This window comes from Patella vulgata, chromosome 1 (genome assembly GCF_932274485.2).
Source record: "Patella vulgata chromosome 1, xgPatVulg1.2, whole genome shotgun sequence".
Classification (NCBI taxonomy): domain Eukaryota; kingdom Metazoa; phylum Mollusca; class Gastropoda; family Patellidae; genus Patella; species Patella vulgata.
Window position 1 is genome coordinate 31,215,358 of NC_065879.2, and position 18,735 is coordinate 31,234,092.

Below are 18,735 nucleotides of genomic sequence, written 5' to 3' on the forward strand. Positions count from 1 at the left end.
GTTAGATATTGTTTGAAAAATGCATGATGAGGATCAACAACTTTACCTACTGGTTATCTGCAGTAAATATTTCTAGTTTTGACAATGAAAAGCTCATAAATTATAAACTGATCTTTCTTTAATAGAATAAAAGCAAAACCTGAAGTCAATGATCGTCATTTGCATTTTTCGGACAAAGTCTGCTCAGTCGAATATGAGAGAAATTTTGTCTCTTACCAGGCCTTCCTTCACCACTGACAAGCATAACCACCCCGGAAAACCCTGATGATTGATTCAAGGGGTGTGGTTTCAATTCCCCTGTTGTACGTAACAAGATTTCAAACAAAAAATACAAAGAAGGATGACCAGCATTGTTTGACCAGTTTATTTGAAATTGCTTCTGACGTGAATTGTACAATCTATACAATTATGATAAAAATTTTATTCTTTAAAAAAAATCTTTCACCAGTGAATAAAATGAGACATGACACTCCTCACTTGGACTGGACAATATTTTAGAAGAATAAGTATAAAAAGTGCAACAAAATATATTTATATCATGATTATGACCATAAGTCAAAAAAGGATATCTCCCGAAAAGATAATATCATTAGGGTAATTTTATGTCTGTGTCAACTTATAACATTTATTTAGCAAATATGACAAGTGAACTGAATGTGTCACAACAACAGATGTCAACAAATATGATTGTCAGAAGTTCATATTACAAACAAATTGAATCTGCATTGTTAGAATTCACCCCACAAAATGATATCATTTCTGTGAGTATGTTATTCACCAACAAAGTTGTCTTACCTTTCAGTTGGAATGCTGGATAGCAAGACTTGCATGGAAAAATAACACAACTTATTGGAGGCTGGTTTACAATACACTGCTAAATTAAAATTATACTTCAAAATGATCACATATTATCTTTTTGCAGTGTTTTTAAAATATTGTCCATTCCCAGTGGTTATTGTATTATTTACAATGACAGCATGACATAGATACAAACAAACAATGATAAAACATATTACAAGATCCTATTATTTTTTTGATCAACATTTACGACACACAGAATATTTTCAACAATGATTATAAATAACAACATTGAACGGTAATTATTATTACTATTTACTATATACATGTTTACATCATTCTTTGTTTATTTACATAATTACATTGTTTACTACAAAATCTTTTTATATATCTACAAGTGTTCAATATCTACAAGAAGTACACAGTGTTCAATATCTGTGACTATTATGTACAGAGGTATATTTTGATTTATAAGTAGCACTATACTTACATAAATATACCACTAAATTTCATATTCACCTAAATTTGGTTAAACATTACAATATTATTACATGTGCAGATAGGAGTCCAGTCCTCTACACTTCTTGCAAGACTGGCCATACAAACATATATTCTCACATGAGTGAAGATATAATATCCATACAAAGCTAATCTATATCTTCAGCATTTATAATATAATCAGGGCCAGATTAAGGCATAGGCTTTATGTCCACAATCAGCTGCTTTTCTTCCAGAGATGAAGTAAAATAAAAAAAATTATTTCATTTGTCAATGTTGAATAAAAGTATAAGTACTCTAATTTATCTATTTAATATATATATATATATATATATCTATATATATATATATATCTACAAGATAGATAGCAAGTATATTATGGCAAAAATAAACACTGTACACTATGCCAGGGGTGGTCAATGTGTATAAATATAGATTCGTAACACAAATGTCCTGGGAGACTATAAATTTAATTTGACTCTGTGTACAATTCTCTTAACTACTTAAAATTGGTGGTCATCATTAATGTTGTTGTATATAATGTTCATTCATTTTTTATAATTGCTTGATAAAGACCACAAATCCTAGGCGAAATGTGGCACAGTAATTGAATGCCATAGAATTGAGTCCTGTGTATTTCTGGCAATTACTAAATGCCACTGAAACAGTTTATCAAACATGAAGAGTAAAATGGTAAACACCATTTTACAAACCATAATTTTTTCTAGAAATACTGGCACTTAAGTTTTTAAGTATATAGGTCAAGTGAAATGTTAAAAATAAAATAATTTACAATCAGTACATGTTAGGAAATTGTCTATAATACATATATTTACATAATATAATAGTACTTTTTTTTAATATAGAAATATCAACACCTTTATTTGTAAAGGTTTTTATAAATGTACAAGGTTATGAGTAACTGAATATATTATTTCTAATATTTTTATGTCAAGACAAAAGCTGCACCAATGGTCATTGTCCAATATTTTAGTTTCTAAATTCTACTTCTCACAAAAAAATTCATATATTTACAACAAAACTACACAGTCAACAGCTGACTTGGTTTCTGTCAAATGAAAATATATGTATCCTCAATTCAATTAAATTATAATCTTTATAATATTTCAATTTGGTTGGCCTACACAACAAGAAGATGCACAATATTTTCCTACACAGGCAAGATGAACAGTTAGACCAGACTCGGAGGTGATCATGAAAAATATGTTGAAAATCAATAGGGTTCCTCTCTGCGATGAAAAAGACATACGGATTTTTGTAGCATGTGACTGAGAAACAGATAGACAGGGCTGATGACAATATACAAATACATTAAAATGTGGGTGTATAAAAATTAGACTTTTATGAGACTAATGTAATAACTTTGTTAAATAATTTTTGCCATCTCAATTTAGAAATTATATTCATACACGATTTTGAATTTAAAAGAATCATTTAAACAATAGGAATATTACCACCACACAAACATAATATCAATTAAAACACAAACATGACCGAGAGTTCAAATTTGGACTAGTGTTGAAAATTTAGGTTGTCAAATGACAAACTATTTTGAAAATGTTGGATTTATACTAGATAAAGGTTAAGAAAATAGGAAGTTAATATGAAAGACATTTTTTCCAAAGAAAACAACCTGCAGGTGACTAATGGCAGTTTTCATTTCTGCAGTGTTGTCTGTTTTGACACAGTAAACACAGTTAACCCTCTAAACCCTAGATTTAGGAATAACATATCCCTGGAACTCTTTAATTGTTTTATTTACGAAACATTACTTAAAGTGTAATTCATATGAACCTGACATTTAATGTTTGATACAGAAATGTGGCTACAATATATGTTTCCGCTTCCTTTTGGAGCAATTTTGAGACGAACAACTTCTGTTTGAAACCAAAAATTAAAGTAAAATATTAATGTTTAAAACCACTCAATTAAATCAAAATACATCATGAAATAAATGTACCTCGTCATTATTAATATTGTTTTCTTTTACAGTAGTTTCTATTTGGCATGTGTTCAATTTTGGCTTTAGCTACAACTGCATTGCAATTACTAAAGATACAAATTATTCAAGAAATACAAACATGGTACAATTTCAAAAATTGGGAGTTTATAAGAAAATATTGCAAAAAATCATTCTAGAATCAATCAACAAAAAATAATAACAATAACAAATTATCACAGTTGAAATATTATAGCTCATCTTTTTTATTCTCTGCTTCTTGAGAGCTTGGTGGATTTCTTGTGTAGTTTTCTGTTGGTGAAGAATCGGCTTTATTGTCTGCATAGTTGTTATTTTCTAAGTTGTCTTTATTTGAATACTCATTTACAACAATATTATCATTAGAATTGTCATTAAGAGGATTAAATACTTGAGCCGTTTCGGATTTTTCTTCAGATTGAAATTGTTCACTGGGATTTTCCTGAGATACTTGATTGGCTGGTTGAAGATTTAACTCTTTACCAAGCACACTTTCAACAAATTCGTCAATGGTTTTCTTTAACAGTGGGTCATTAATTAGTTTCCCATTTCTGACTAAATTGTCATCTAAAATTTTTAAAACACCATTTTCATCCACTATTGCTCCATGTTTTTTGCCTGACTCCTCATCTGGAGGAACAAGTTTCACGTAAGGTTTTTCTCCTTTATCACTTTTTGCCTGTGAATCAGAATCTTCCAGATTCTTTTTATCTAGATCATATTTTCCTGTCCTAATGGCTTCGATGTCTCTGGCTGTTTTTTGAAAAATCAATTCAGCGGCTAGTTTCTCAATCATTTCAGTTGCTTTTGAATCTACATGAGCAAAATTAAAATAGGCTGATTCCAGGAATCTGGCAATGGCTATGAGGTATTCAGGTTGATCGCTTAATTTGGGAAAGTTTGTTCTTTCTTGTAAGATTTGAACAAGGTCGACATATATTTGATTTAATTGTGGTTTGGATTTCTTTTCATCACTTGATTTCTTCTGGTTCAGATTAAAAGTGAGTTGTTTGGAACCATCAGGTAAAATATCTAACTGTAAGACACCATCATCTCGTTCTTTAGAATCTATAGTAGGCTCATTAGGACTAGTAGAAACGTGTACTTTCATATGAATTTTCTTGGACCCTGCAAAAAATAAATATAATATTTCACACAATTCACCTAATCCTTGTTTTTTTATTTTTTTATTTTGCTCTGCCATCTTGATATATGGATCATTGTGTTTACCATAATTTAAATTGATTACCAATTTCAGATATAATCATTTCTGAAACCAGTTTATTAAATTAAAATCAATTTAATTTTTGATAACTACACCTTCAGAGGATAATTTATATGTCTAAAAAGAGTAATAAAGATGGCAGTGTGAGAGGGAGGTCCAAACTTTGTCATGGTACAATTTTATTCAAGAATTCAATTCTGTGAAGCGGTCTTAAGCAGTGGGAGGAAACTGGAGAAAACCCACAAGGTTAGGTAGGTGACCCTCCTTTGAGTCATTGTTACATGCAAGTGTGGAATTGATACCAAAGTGCACACCCTAGACCATTTGGTCATCCAACCCAGCCTCCTTGACTGATGAAGCTTTAATTAATAACAAGAGTAAAATAACAATAAATGAAAATGGCCGATCAGATAATTTATGATTATGAATAACATGGTATAAAATAGTCTAATCCTCTACTAATTCCATATCAAACAATAAAAGAGCCAGACTTGACTTTGATTAACAATGCTTATCGATTATTTTATGTGAATAGAAATGAAACTCATCTCTGGGATTCAATCAACGAATTACATTTCTAGATAAAGTAAGAGATACTTCATTTTCTTTAGTAATACAACTGATTATATTACATTTGACCATATTGTATTATTACCTGTCTTTATAGAGAAGATATGTTGTTCATCTGAAGAATCAAGACCATCAGTTTTAATACTGGGATCAGATGGTACTGGTTGTCCAGTGTCAGCATCATACTGATGTGTAGGATCATAAACATTAGGAGTAACTGTGATAGATCCTGGTCCCTCAGGACTTTTTACATTTGTTTCTCCAGGCAAAAAGGAATCTATAATAAATTGTAACTATTAATTTCAAAACAATCCATATGTAAATGTTAGTATAGATGCATATAAGATTATAATCTTCTTTATGAAATATTTCCAGATGAAGGGAAAATATGATCGCAAAACATGTGTGCATGACCAACAAGACTATTCTAAAGAACATTTTTTTCAAGGAACCAGATTTACATGTACTTAGTGCTAAAGGATTAAAGAAACCTAATTGTCCCACCTGACTATAACAATAAATAATGTAATTAATCATTTATAAAGGTTACCTTGTGATTTTGGATATTTAGTAAGTAAAACTTGTAAATCAGGGAATGTTTGTAACGCTGTTAGGATATCATGACCTTCTTTATGAAATAAGAAGACCATTGGTATAGTTATATCTTCTCTGCCGTCACCAGACATAGCAAATAAAGCTTGTACTTCACCACTTGTACCTTCATTATGATCTATAATAAACGAAACAACTTGTGATAAAAATAAAAACAGTGCATAAAATGTCTTACTCAGTACTTTAACATTATGGGAGATTAGATAAAGAGCTGGCAGTTCTCACTATATAGTTAAAAACTAGATAATGTAAAGGCTATTTGCTAAAAATTTCAGTCAAATTGATCCACTCTGAACAAAGATCTTAGCGATTGAATTTTGGATCTAGCCTCGATCATCATTACTAAAGTCGGTACAATAAAAAATATAGTCTTGATTATCCATTGTTAGATTTAATTATCAATGAGCGTTAAGCAGCAGATATGATTCTAATCCAGAAATTATCACAGGCTAGCAATGACATTGAGAGTTGATTATGGTCTGGATAAATTAATTAATGTCTAATTAATAATTTAGATAACATTTCAGGCCTAAAGAAAGAGGTGCAATTGTTTAAGTTACCATTTCCCGATATTTTTGATTTTTTTAAATTCTCAATTTTTCCCCTAAGAAATAGGATTCAAAATTCAAATAAGCCTTATAAATTTTAGTTTCATTTTGTAATTTATGATTACTTTAAATACAATAAGTAGGCCTACGCCCTACAGCTATTTTAAGAAAACAGTACTTTTTGAAGTAATTTAAAAATTTTGCTGTATTCATCAATATACAATAATTTAACTCATAATAATTGTGTTACTTACCTAAAACTATTCCACCAATTGCACCAGCATGCATTAAATTCCTGGCTTTATCAACAAACATACAATCTCCTCTCTCTATTATAACAATTTTACCACCTAAATCATCTATATTATTAAATGCTGTACATGCTTTGATAGGATCAGCTACACCTAATTTACCTTGTACCTGTTGTATTACAATATAATATAAATCATAATATAAATGATCCTTACATGGTGGTCACTTATTTGGATATAGCACAAACACATGAAAGAAAAAAAAATCACTTAAAATTAACTTAAAAATCAAACCATGACCAACCATTTTCATGATTTTCAAATGTGAACTCACATTTACCAGTGTGTAATAAAAGAGACTGTGTAATATTCCTAGGAGAGGACGTACATCATACATTACATTGTCAATAAAAATAATAGTATATGACAGTCTCATAATTAATAGTATTTGACACGATAATTATGTCCTGTTTACTTTCATTTTATTCAACTTTTACTTTCACTTTGCCTCTTTGTATAGTTATATAGATCTAAATTTACTTACTGGAGGTAATGCTTTCAGATCATAACCAAACTGTGCTGGTCCAGCTTTATAATAAACACTACCATAATACGGTTGACTAACCATCTGTACATACATAGGATCATGTTGAGCTTCAGGTTTCTGTTTTTTAGACAATTCTATCATTTCCTGCATAAATCTCATACCATCTTCAGCATCCTCTGGTGTAGCAGCCTTTAAAAATATAATAAAATCAAAAGCATACCAGGATAAAATCTTTTCACCATTTAGCTAATATTGAAATAAAGCTTATATATCAAATGAAAGTAACAAGGGTGGTTTACTGACACAAAATACACTCAGTTGTGGTCCATCACAGAGGATAAAATATTCTCTCTTCATCGGAATTGAGCAAATAATATGGAATTTTTATAAATAAAAAAAGATTCGAAGAACAATGATAATAAACTAGAATTACTAAAAGATAAAGATTGTCAATAAAGATGATGATTACTATGCAGCAATTAATTTTAAAGATTCATTATTAACTTTTCTCACTAATGTGAATGGAACCCAGATTGAGGACATGGTAAGACTACAATTTCTAAAAATATTAAAATAAGGGTACATAAAAATATCAGACCTCAGATGCTGTATGTAATAATTGAACTCTACCATCACTCATAGTAGCTATTCTAATACCCATCTGATTTAACTGTTCCAACTGTTCTTTATTACCAGCTATAAACTCTATAGCTTTTAAACGCTGAGAATTTCTACAACATAAATAATCAATAAATAAATTCATATTACTGTATTTAACCTGCGATCCTGCATGGAAGTCAAGGAATATCAAGGTTCAAATTAGCATATAGTTTTTCTCAGTAAAATGTAACCACGTCATTCATATTTTTGGTTATTTCTGTTTGAAACAGAAAATACAGATATTTATAACATCAAAAGAAGGTAATTCCAACAGAGGAAGTAACTTAATGTTCAAGTTTTGTGCTCATTTGGCAATTTTTTTTTATTCGACCAAAGATTGACTTTTTAAAACTAAAGATTAAGATAATCCAATGAATCAGTCCCTGATATTGCTACAAAACCTTTGTGTACACAACATTTGAGCAAACAACAATTTGAGAGAAACAATAAACATTTCTTTAAAGTCGATTTATGTCCATCAGATGTTTAAACAATCATTAAAAATCACAAACCAAAATGTTATGAATTTAAGAAAAAACAAAAACAAATGTAATTTGTGACAAGTAAATCTATTTACCTATTAGGTTTGGGACTGACTCTATTGACTAAATCTTTCATAGGATGACGTAAATCATGAGCAAAGTTAGAACCACCGGCTGATGTAATGTGAAAATTAGGACAAGTATTGTGATCCTCTGCTTCTTCATCAAATGGTGTAGATTTATAACAGTCTGTTGTAGGATTAGACTGTATATCTTTTAATTTACTATAAGCTTCTCTATCAATCTAAAATAAACAATATTTTATTACAATAACATCAGATACTTACAAGTCAAGTGTTTAAAATTAAACCTAAGCAAATCAAGAAAATTAGATGTTGATTTCACTATGCTGCACACCATGTATAGATAAAAATGAAATCAAATATTGTCGAAATCATTTCTGTCTATTCTGTTTTTTAAAATGTGGTTGTATACAGCACTCGTATCACTATTGATGTTGAAAAAAACATAATAATAATCAGAGTTTTTATAACTGTTCAACTACTTGGACCGAGGATTTTCATCATTGGCTTGTTGCGGCCTCAGAAACTTGTGCCATAACCTTTTTCCGACATCGTTATGTTAACCGTTATCCTTTTTTCTCCTGAACAGCTAGATGGATTTCTACTGAGGTTTTAATTTTGCATCATGTAAGTCATGAAAAAACATCCGCCTTCCCCCATCATTTGAGTATGTTGTATATCTGTATACAATATTTTATGATATTATCTTACATGGTACAGAGAGATGACACCAACACAGAAGCTTGGTGAAGATTGAACAACTCAACGGATCAAACGCAATAAAATAAATGAATTTCTCATAGTAATAATAAACTTGCCTTTAATTGTACTTGTGAAGAATTGAATACTGATAATGTTAATGGTAGAATGTGAGCTTCTGTTGTAAATACATAATCATCAACTTCTAATACATGATCAGATTTCTCAGAGAATAGTAAATATAAATATTTAAATGTTTCAGCTAAAACATATGAGTCCATCCTGAAATAAAGATCAAATACATCTCAACATTTTATTTAACACATCATTTTAAAATAACACATTTTTCATCATCAAAATAAATCAAATTAGCCATTATTTTGAAAACAAATGTGTTCATGTTATATGTGGAGAAATATCTGTATAAAAGAGCATCAGAAATGTTTCCTTTTAGTTTTGAAACAAACTTAAAATAAACGAAACAAATTACATATACCGTAATGTATGACTTTATCTAATTCAAACAGGCAAACATTTGATATCTAATGATGATACTTTTTTGTACGAATAAAAACCTGGCAGACATATTTTAATAAACTTACTGATCTTCATGTGTGCCTGAGGTAACATCTTTTAAAGCAGCAAAACCACATGGTACTCTAGCATGTTCATTTAAATTCTCTATAACTTTTTTACCAGCTTCTAAATAATATGGATCACCTGTAGCCTATAGAGATAATTAATATGGATATATTAAATAAAGTTCTCTTCAATTGAACATATTACAATGTACAAGGCAATACCTAAAGCATGAGCAGATAGCTTGGAACTCTTATAAAGGACTGCAATCTGTTGTGTCAGATTGTTAAAAATTGAAGCTCTTAAATCTATCTAGTAGTCAAGATGAAGCATTATTTGGTCTGTTCAGCAGCTTTTCCAACCTACCTTTCTTCCAATTTCACTAAATCAGTTCTCCAGGCACATTGAAAAATTTCAAAATCAATTGCTTTAAATTAAAGTACTACAGATGATTAAAACAAAGTGGTGTCCATATTATTATTCATGGTAAATAGTTTTGCATACAGAAATGCCTTACCTTATATAAAAAATATGTTGATTCCACAAATTCAGGTCGTAATGGATGATGACCCCAATGTATTCTAAAATCTGTTGTGAAAGCCTGAAAAATGTGTTACAAGATATAAAATGACTTGGTTTTTGTAAGTCAATTAGTTGTTCTTGAAAACATTTACAAAAATAAAACAGTAACATTCCTGGTAATTTTCATGTATATCATTATTCAAACAAATGCAGAGACTGAGGGCAGTAATCACACAATGTCTATCTATTATAATTTTTATCTAGCATTCTAGAATGTAGAATCCCAAATATAACATACCTCTGGTAAGAAATTATGTCTTTGTACAATCTGGTATAACATTTCATGTGTTTCTACAGCTGGATCCAAATCACCTTTTAAGACTTGTAAACCTGGCCAGAATGCTAACAGAGCATCCATAAAGTTTTTAGATGGTGATTGTGGTTTATGCATGTGAACATCTACTAGTAAGGGACCTTGACTTATATATTTCATAACAGCTGTATAATGCTGAAAAATTGCATAATAAAAAAATTATAATATAATATGTGGGCAAATTAAATATTATCTTTAAATACTGACTTCAATACAAGGTATATTTTGTTAGCAGGAGTGCTTGACCTGTCCATGTCTTAAAAGTAAACATAAATTAACTACAAAGAATTTCTTTGTAACAAAAATCCCAAATAAACTGTGCTAATGTGTATATAAATGTTTAAAGGAAGATAACTCTTCCATTACCTATTATCTCCCCTTAGACCACAAAAGACATTTTGATAATCTGGCGGATAGTTGATCAAACAATCTGAAATTGAATTTCTTGCGGCGCCGCATGTGCCAATTGAATACTATCTCATCCATCCAATCACCACAGCTTGTGCCAATTGAATACTATCTCATTCAATCACCACAGCTTGTGCAAATTGAATACTATCTCATCCAATCACTACAGCTTAACCATTTTATTGTCTCACACTTCTGATCACCCCACATCTATTTTGGGGGCAGGCTGAACTGTGACAGGAATCAATTCTATATCGTTCAATTGCAATTCAGAACATTTTTACATCATGATCACAGCAGATTTATTATAAATGTACCAACTTTTCCTTTTACAAAATTAGTCACTTTGTTACCACTTAAGAAAGAGTATGTTTACAGCCAAAGGACTCAAGACTCACCTTATTAAATCTATCCAAATAACTTTCATCTCCTAATAATATATAAGCTTTTAATACATATTCATAGTAGGAATCTATCCCTGCACCAACACCACTCTCTGTTAAAAATAGAACAAGCTTTTTATAAAGATAGGTTGCCAGGCAACAAAACATACGCCCACAGCAGCTAAATCGTCCAAGCGGTCGTCAAGGGTTGTCGCATATTTATTCCTTTGTAGGTAATTGAGGGCCTTTACAAGACAGTTCCATACAGATGAGATTATAAATTTTGTCGTTTGAGGGTTTACAAGGTTCTACAAACTGAAACAAGGGTCTCAACTTGTTGAAATTTGACAGGCTTTTTCGTTTTACTAATTAAATAATGAATATAAATTTCATACAGATCACATTTGTCATTCAAACGTTCACAATCGCCATAACTCTAGAAATTATTGACGGAAATTGCTGAAATTCAATAGACCTGTTTCACAAATTTAAATGATGCATATGAATTTCATACATATCGGATGATAACTATCATCAATTGAGCATTAACAAGGTTTAACAAAATGAAACAAGAGCAATAACACTAGAAGTAATTATTGTAAATTGCTGAAATTCAATAGGCTTCTTCGTTTCAGTAACCTTAATAATGCAGAAAGATCGGATGACAACTTTTGATGTTAGAGCGTTCACAAGGATCAATAAAGTGAAACAAGGGCCATAACTCTAGAAGTAATAAACAGGAATTGCTGAAATTCAATAGGCTTCTCCGTTTCACTAATCTAAATAATGCATATAAATTTCACAAAGATCGAATGATAACTTTTGGCGTTGGAGCGTTCACGAGGATCAATAAAGTGAAACAAGGGCCATAACTCTAGACGTAATAAACGGGAATTGCTGAAATTCAATAGGTTTCTTCGTTTCAGCAATCTAAGTAATGCATATAAATTTCAGAAAGACCGGATGATAACTTTTGACGTGAGAGCGTTCTAAAGGATCAATAAAGTGAAACAAGGGCCATAACTCTAGATGTAATAAACGGAAATTGCTGAAATACAATAGGCTTCTTCGTTTCAGTAATCTAAATAATGCATATAAATTTCAGAAAGATCGGATGATAACTTTTGACATTAGAGCGTTCACAAGGATCAATAAAGTGAAACAAGGGCCATAACTCTAGACGTAATAAACGGAAATTGCCGAAATTCAATAGGCTTCTTCGTTTCAGTAATCTAAATGATGCATATAAATTTCACAAAGATCGAACGATAACTTTTGTCATTAGAGCGTTCACAAGGTTCAATAAAGTGAAACAAGGGCCATAACTCTAGACGTAATAAACGGAAATTGCTGAAATTCAATAGGCTTCTTCGTTTCACTAATTTAAATAATGCATGTAAATTTCAGAAAGATCGGATGATAACTTTTGGCGTTAGAGCGTTCACAAGAAATTGTGGACGACGGACCGACGGACGGACGGGGGCGACGGCAATATATGTCCACATTTCAATGTGGGCGTATAAAAAACTGAACAATCATAGCTTAATTTGTAATTAATTGTAAGTTTTGATGTGGATTATTTACATCCTGATATACTATGTAATTTCTGTGCTTAAACAACGTAAGTGCATTATGACAACCAAATATGGACTATTGTATACAAAAAACAGTTTGCATTTCTGAACAGCTATAGATTATAAAAATATATTTTAAAATACTGTTACATGATAAAACAGTCAAAATATGGATGATTACCTCTTCTGATCCAGTCACCATTGTGAATATTGATAACAGTACCCATTAAATCTGTACTTCTATGTCTTTGATGCCACAAATAATCCATAGCTTTTCGTGCCTTCTCCTGAAAAATTTACATAATTGTATTTAACAAAATGATTTTGATAGAAAACAATAGAGTAGATTTGTCCTAACCTACATCATTGTTAGATATAATTTCCAGGATCATGATTAGAACAGATTTTCAACACAATCATAGGAAAATTATCAAAACAGTCCTCTTGGCTTTTTCTCTTTCAAAAAACTTTGTTAAACAAAAAAAAACCAGGTTTGGTTCAGCACTAGAATAAAAGAAGATTTACCTCAAACTGTGGATCCCCAGTCAAACGACTTAAAGCAGCAAATTCTAATATCATAGTACCAGCACATGCTGTACATGTATCTTTGACATTTGCTGATAAATATGTAGTAATACCATGTTTTAAATTGATCTGCAATAAACAAAGTTCTCAATGTAATTAACTCATCAGTTAATTAATAACTGGTGGTTATCTTTATTAATGTTATTAATGTTCTAAACTAAATGTAAACAACTTGGTTAAACAAGTGGTTACCTTTTTTAATGTTCTAAATGTAAACAATTCGGTTAAAGTTACCATTTCATATTTTCTAAGAAAGTCAAAACATAATTATTTCTATGTCTTTTGCTCAATAAGTTGTCAACTCACTATTATACGATCATAGGTGTCATTCTCACACTTAAAACTCATTTACACAAGAAATAATAACACAATTACCTCCCAATTACCTCCCTTGTTTTCTATTCTCCACCATGGAGTAGCTATCCTCAAACGTTTGAATTTGAAGAGGAAAATGATATTTTTGCCAATTTCTCAACTGGCAATAGTGAATTATAGGATTAATAGGATTATTCTTTAACAAGGTAGGACTGTTTATAGATACCATCTATTTTAAGGCTTTATTTTAATAAATTTTAAAAATATAACGTAAAAATATGAAATTGCAACTTTAAACAAGCGATTATCTTTTCAATGTTCATTCAGTTAAACAAGTTGTTATCTTTATTAATGTTCTGAATGTAAAACAGCTCAGTTTATTAAGTGGTTATCTTTATTAATGCTCTAAATATAAACAAGTCAATTAAACAAGCGGTTATCTTTATTTTAGGACAAACATTCAAATTACAGGAGATGTTGCCTTAATTATGAGAAATCTAAAACTAAAATATGAGCAGTATTCTTATATCTTTGACTATATACTATCTATGGCTCATCAAATGGTCCCAGATAGAAGCAGGCTTATTGTGTCCCAAAGTCTCAACATAAAATTGTTTATCTCTGCTCGGTCTAACCAAGAAAATTCTGATCATTGAACCCGGTCAAAACATTCGCCAAGTTTGTACATTCTAGCTCAATTAGAATCAGAGTTATTGTGGCCTAAAGGGACAGACGGACGAACCTATTTTAATACTAAAAGTCCCATACTTTATTTTACACAAAAGACAAGGGAAAGTTAGAAATGATAAAGTTTTGTACACTACAAGAAACACTCAAATATAACTTATTCCCTCTAACTGAGATACATTGTTACTGGTTACTATAGTAATTCTATTAAAAGTTATTCTAACAATGGTATATATACATACCCTAGGATATGGCATACCCGTAGTTGTGTTAAATGCAGGAAGAAGTCTCAATCCTACTTCTCTTGCCATTTCTAATAATTCACCATCATACCACTCTACAGCTTTTTTACGTCGTTTAAATGATGTTGCAGCAACATGGCCACCTAATAAACCCCTGGCAAAAATACAAATATAATATAAAACCTCATTTAGATTATCAAAGAATAAGATCATATCTTGAAATCCAGAGAAAATTTCAGTGGTTGCCTATTTCTCAGTCTATTATTCCATAAACCGCTAAGGCATATAGGCCTATTTGCAATCTCACTTTATCATGATATTTCAAGTTTTCTCAGAACTATCTTTCTCTAGAAATGACATAATTATTGATCACCTACCCCAAAACTCTGATATTGGTTTCAAATACTGATACAATAACATCTGCATCAAATTTAGTATTAGCAATCACCAACTGCACAGCTTGTTCAAAATCTTCCAATTTTCCTAATATCTGAAATTGTACATTTTGAAAGCAGTTTAGAAATTTAAGTCTGACAAATCAATTATCATTATTTTTCGTTTATTTAATATAAATAGTTGTCTTCTTTTATTAGGTGTTTCAATAAATACTAATCCAATATTGTTTATAGAAGGGTTTAATAAATATTAATACAATATTGTTTCACAGAAAGGAGGGAAATGACACAGCAGTTAGCAAGCTAGATCAGTAACCACACAGTTACATATATGCCCAATCCTCCCTCTAGCTGGATGTTGAATAATTGTGTCCTTGAATAAGACACTACAGTCTACATCACTGTATTCCAAGTCAACATGTCATGTATCAACGAGTAAATAGGTTTCAGGAGGACAGCCCATGGTAAATTTAATGCAACAGAAATATTCTGCATGATACAAATAAATGAACTCTAAAGTATTTGTTGTTTCCAGAGATCAGGTGTATTGAAATGGAATGTATGTCACCAAGTAACTCCCTGATGAAGGCAACATGTAATATAGGTTGCTAGTAGTTCTATACTTTTGTCATTATTTTACTCTTGTCTGAATCAATGCTATTTCTGACTAAAGAATACCAATATCTAAAGTCTGTTCAATCAGTTCTTTATACTACAGTGTTCTGCAAAGTTGCCAGGAAAAATAAAACTAGACAGGAAGTAATTATTGACTTTTAATAGTTCAATAAGCATGACGTACAATCTTTCATGTCAAACAATTGTATATTTAAAGTATAAATACATGTAACTTACTGCTAAGGAATCTAAGCTGTCAATCAGAGAGAGGGTAAAACTGAAAAAATATATTTTAAAGATTTGTATAAAAATTAATTTATCAATCAGGCTGCTTTTTTTTCATTCATAAAATCTTTCATTCAAAATTTCAGTGGTGGAGCAAATTTTTAACCTGCGGTTGCCAGGCAAGAGATGGATATAGAACAAGCTAAAAACAAAAGCGATTTTGTACAACCAGGGGCCATAATCCAGCAAGTTATGGTCTGAAAGGCGCGAATATCGAAATGGACTGGGATATTTGGAATATAAAGATACATTTTAAGTTTCGTCAAAATCGGATAAAATTTTTACCTCTAGAGAGTCAACAACCTTCGTATTACATACTTTTACACAATTTACGTACAAAGAGCAGCCATTTTGATGGGCAGTTTCATTTCAATTTTCCCGAAATTCAAATGGTGATATATTTAAACGTTTTTTAAAATCAGATAATAATTTGTCACCTCTAGATAATCCACAAGCTAAAAATGCGATTTTTTGAACAATCAGGGGCCATAATCCAGGAAGTTCCATTTGGATCATTGTGATATAAACATAAATTTAAAGATTCATCAAAATCGGATAAAAATTGTGGATTCTAGAAGGTCCACAACCTCGATATACCATATTTTTACACTATTTACGTACGAGGGGCGGCCATTTTGTCTGGCAGTTTTGGTCCGATTTTCACGAAATTCGGACTCAATCAACCTTACAGTGTAATAGTGATATATTCGAACATTTTTCAAATTTTGTCAAATGGATAGCAATTGTGACCTGTGGATGGATGGATGGACAGGGGGCGACGGCATAATACGTTCACATGAAAATGTGGGCGTATGAAAACAAATTAATATCAAGGAAATAACATTGTGCTCACACTTTAACCTCAATTATAAAATTATGCAGTTATAAATTATACATGTAGTATTACACACCTATCATATATTAAAACTGTAATCATGATTTCATCTGTTAAAGATGTATTATGTAAAAGCTAATTCTGCCTATTGCAGGTCTTTATTTTGGCTTCAAATTCAAATGTTATATAAATTTTAATATTTAGACATTTATTCACATGACAAGCCTATAATCAACCCTCTAGACCATTGAATGGCGAGATTTAAAAATTTAATGATAAAATGCATAAGTACAATAGCTATAATAATAAACAATCTACACTAATAACTCATTAACTATTTGTGAACTATTGTAGCAAGAATGGCCAGCTCTTCATCCATCCAAATCATACATAATATATCTTTAACAGTATCTATCTATTCCCTGAAGCCAACTAGCAGATCAATATAAATCTGGGTTAATGGCAATTTTTATTGTACAATCAGAAAGCCTGAATTTAGTCAGGGCATTTAAGATTAAAGAATTGATCTCTTTTTATCTGGAATAAAATCAAATGGTACAACTTACTTTCCAAGGCTATCATCAACATCTCCTCGGTTTGGATGTGTGCCACGGAATCGACCTTTACAACTCAGGGGCATTAATTCATCAGCTGGAAATGCATAATTCTGAAGAAAGAAAAAATTTATTATTTAATTAGAATCTATTGTAGCTATTGTTTTGTTATTTTTGTGGGAAGAAATATTTGAATTTAAACTATTTCATCAACTGTCAACACATTAACCCTAAATAATGATGTTCAAAAAGAAACAACTCAATTGAGGACTCGGAATCTATTTTAATGTCTAAAGTCATTTGAATGATATACAAGTTTACACTTACCATATATGATTTGTATGCATGGTCAAACATTTCCAAAACCTGATTTCTGAAATAATAAAATCATGAAACATTAAAGTACTGGTAGCAATATTGTTTTTAATTCATAGAGAAACCAACACTACCCATTTCTTGTATACACTTAAAAAATATTATGGTCATATACAATTTTTTAAAGTCCCTATGAGTCATTTGCATTTTTCAGCTTCATTCCTGACAAGATGCACGATGAAAGAAAAACATGTGGATACGACTAAAAAGCATCACTCAGTACACTTAATTATAATTTATAATTAATATGAATACTATACTAATGTCGTGTGGACGATTTAACGAGCGTATTTTGATATTTGTGGACGACTTATCTAGACTGTTCTTGTAGACAATTAATATGTATCATTGTTTTCAATAAGTGACGTTATTATAGAGATAAACAAGATTATTATTCGATAATATTATAAAATGTATGTAAGTATCCTGAGCTTAAACTCCTAAATATTCAACAATTAGAATGATTAAATTTAATGGCTCATTTGTACTTGTCTTGTAGTGTGAAATAATCTAAATGGACTAAGTAATGTCTAATGTACATGTAATATAGGTCTGATCTAAACTAGTTACTTTAGTTACCTAAATTGTATCGACTCTGCTCGCTACTTTAACTAAATCTAAACTAACCATAATAAAATATAGTTCGCAGTCTATTAATTTGAGGCCTATGTACTAGGTGAGGTAAAATGTGTATACAGATCTAAAGCTGACCATAATGAAAGAACTGATCATATGCTATAGATCCTGTAGAGAAATATTGTAGACCCTAGCCTACTCACTTCAGTTCTCTTTTCTCGTATGCTGTCATCGCCACAGTGCTGTCAAAAATGACAACAACAACCACCAGCACAACAACAATTTCTGATACACGGTGAGAATCCATTTTAGAACTTAATCAGGTTTTCGTAAATGTATGCCTCAGCCCTGAATTATAATGGAAGACGGCTTGAATCCTGAACTTTTCTCTTGAAACTGATTGTTTTCTTTAAGATACTGCCATGTTGTCAAACCTGTATTCTCGCGAGATAGTACGTGG

The 18,735-nt window shown here is 30.8% G+C and overlaps 1 protein-coding gene across 1 annotated transcript; it reads right to left on the minus strand.

Moving 5' to 3' along the window:
- Positions 1-346: 346 nt before the first annotated feature.
- On the minus strand, positions 347-18,716 carry LOC126808803 (ER degradation-enhancing alpha-mannosidase-like protein 3). The gene is made up of 20 exons (XM_050533769.2): positions 18,479-18,716; positions 17,652-17,697; positions 17,337-17,437; positions 15,888-15,927; positions 15,018-15,130; positions 14,641-14,794; positions 13,337-13,465; positions 12,993-13,098; positions 11,253-11,350; positions 10,372-10,581; positions 10,069-10,152; positions 9,575-9,699; positions 9,092-9,254; positions 8,286-8,494; positions 7,647-7,779; positions 7,046-7,237; positions 6,505-6,670; positions 5,641-5,820; positions 5,176-5,367; positions 347-4,423 (listed from the first exon to the last, which is right to left on the minus strand). The coding sequence occupies exons 1-20, from the start codon at positions 18,580-18,582 to the stop codon at positions 3,507-3,509; spliced, it is 3,462 nt and encodes a 1,153-aa protein (XP_050389726.2). The 5' UTR covers positions 18,583-18,716; the 3' UTR covers positions 347-3,506.
- Positions 18,717-18,735: the final 19 nt, after the last annotated feature.

Excerpts from the sequence above, each read along its gene's own strand:
- LOC126808803 (XM_050533769.2), bottom strand. The coding sequence starts at position 18,582 with ATGGATTCTCACCGTGTATCAGAAATTGTTGTTGTGCTGGTGGTTGTT. Across the intron at positions 17,438-17,651 it reads ATGCATACAAATCATATATG|AATTATGCATTTCCAGCTGA; the intron begins GTAAGTGTAAAC and ends TTCTTTCTTCAG. Across the intron at positions 13,099-13,336 it reads CTGGGGATCCACAGTTTGAG|GAGAAGGCACGAAAAGCTAT; the intron begins GTAAATCTTCTT and ends TAAATTTTTCAG.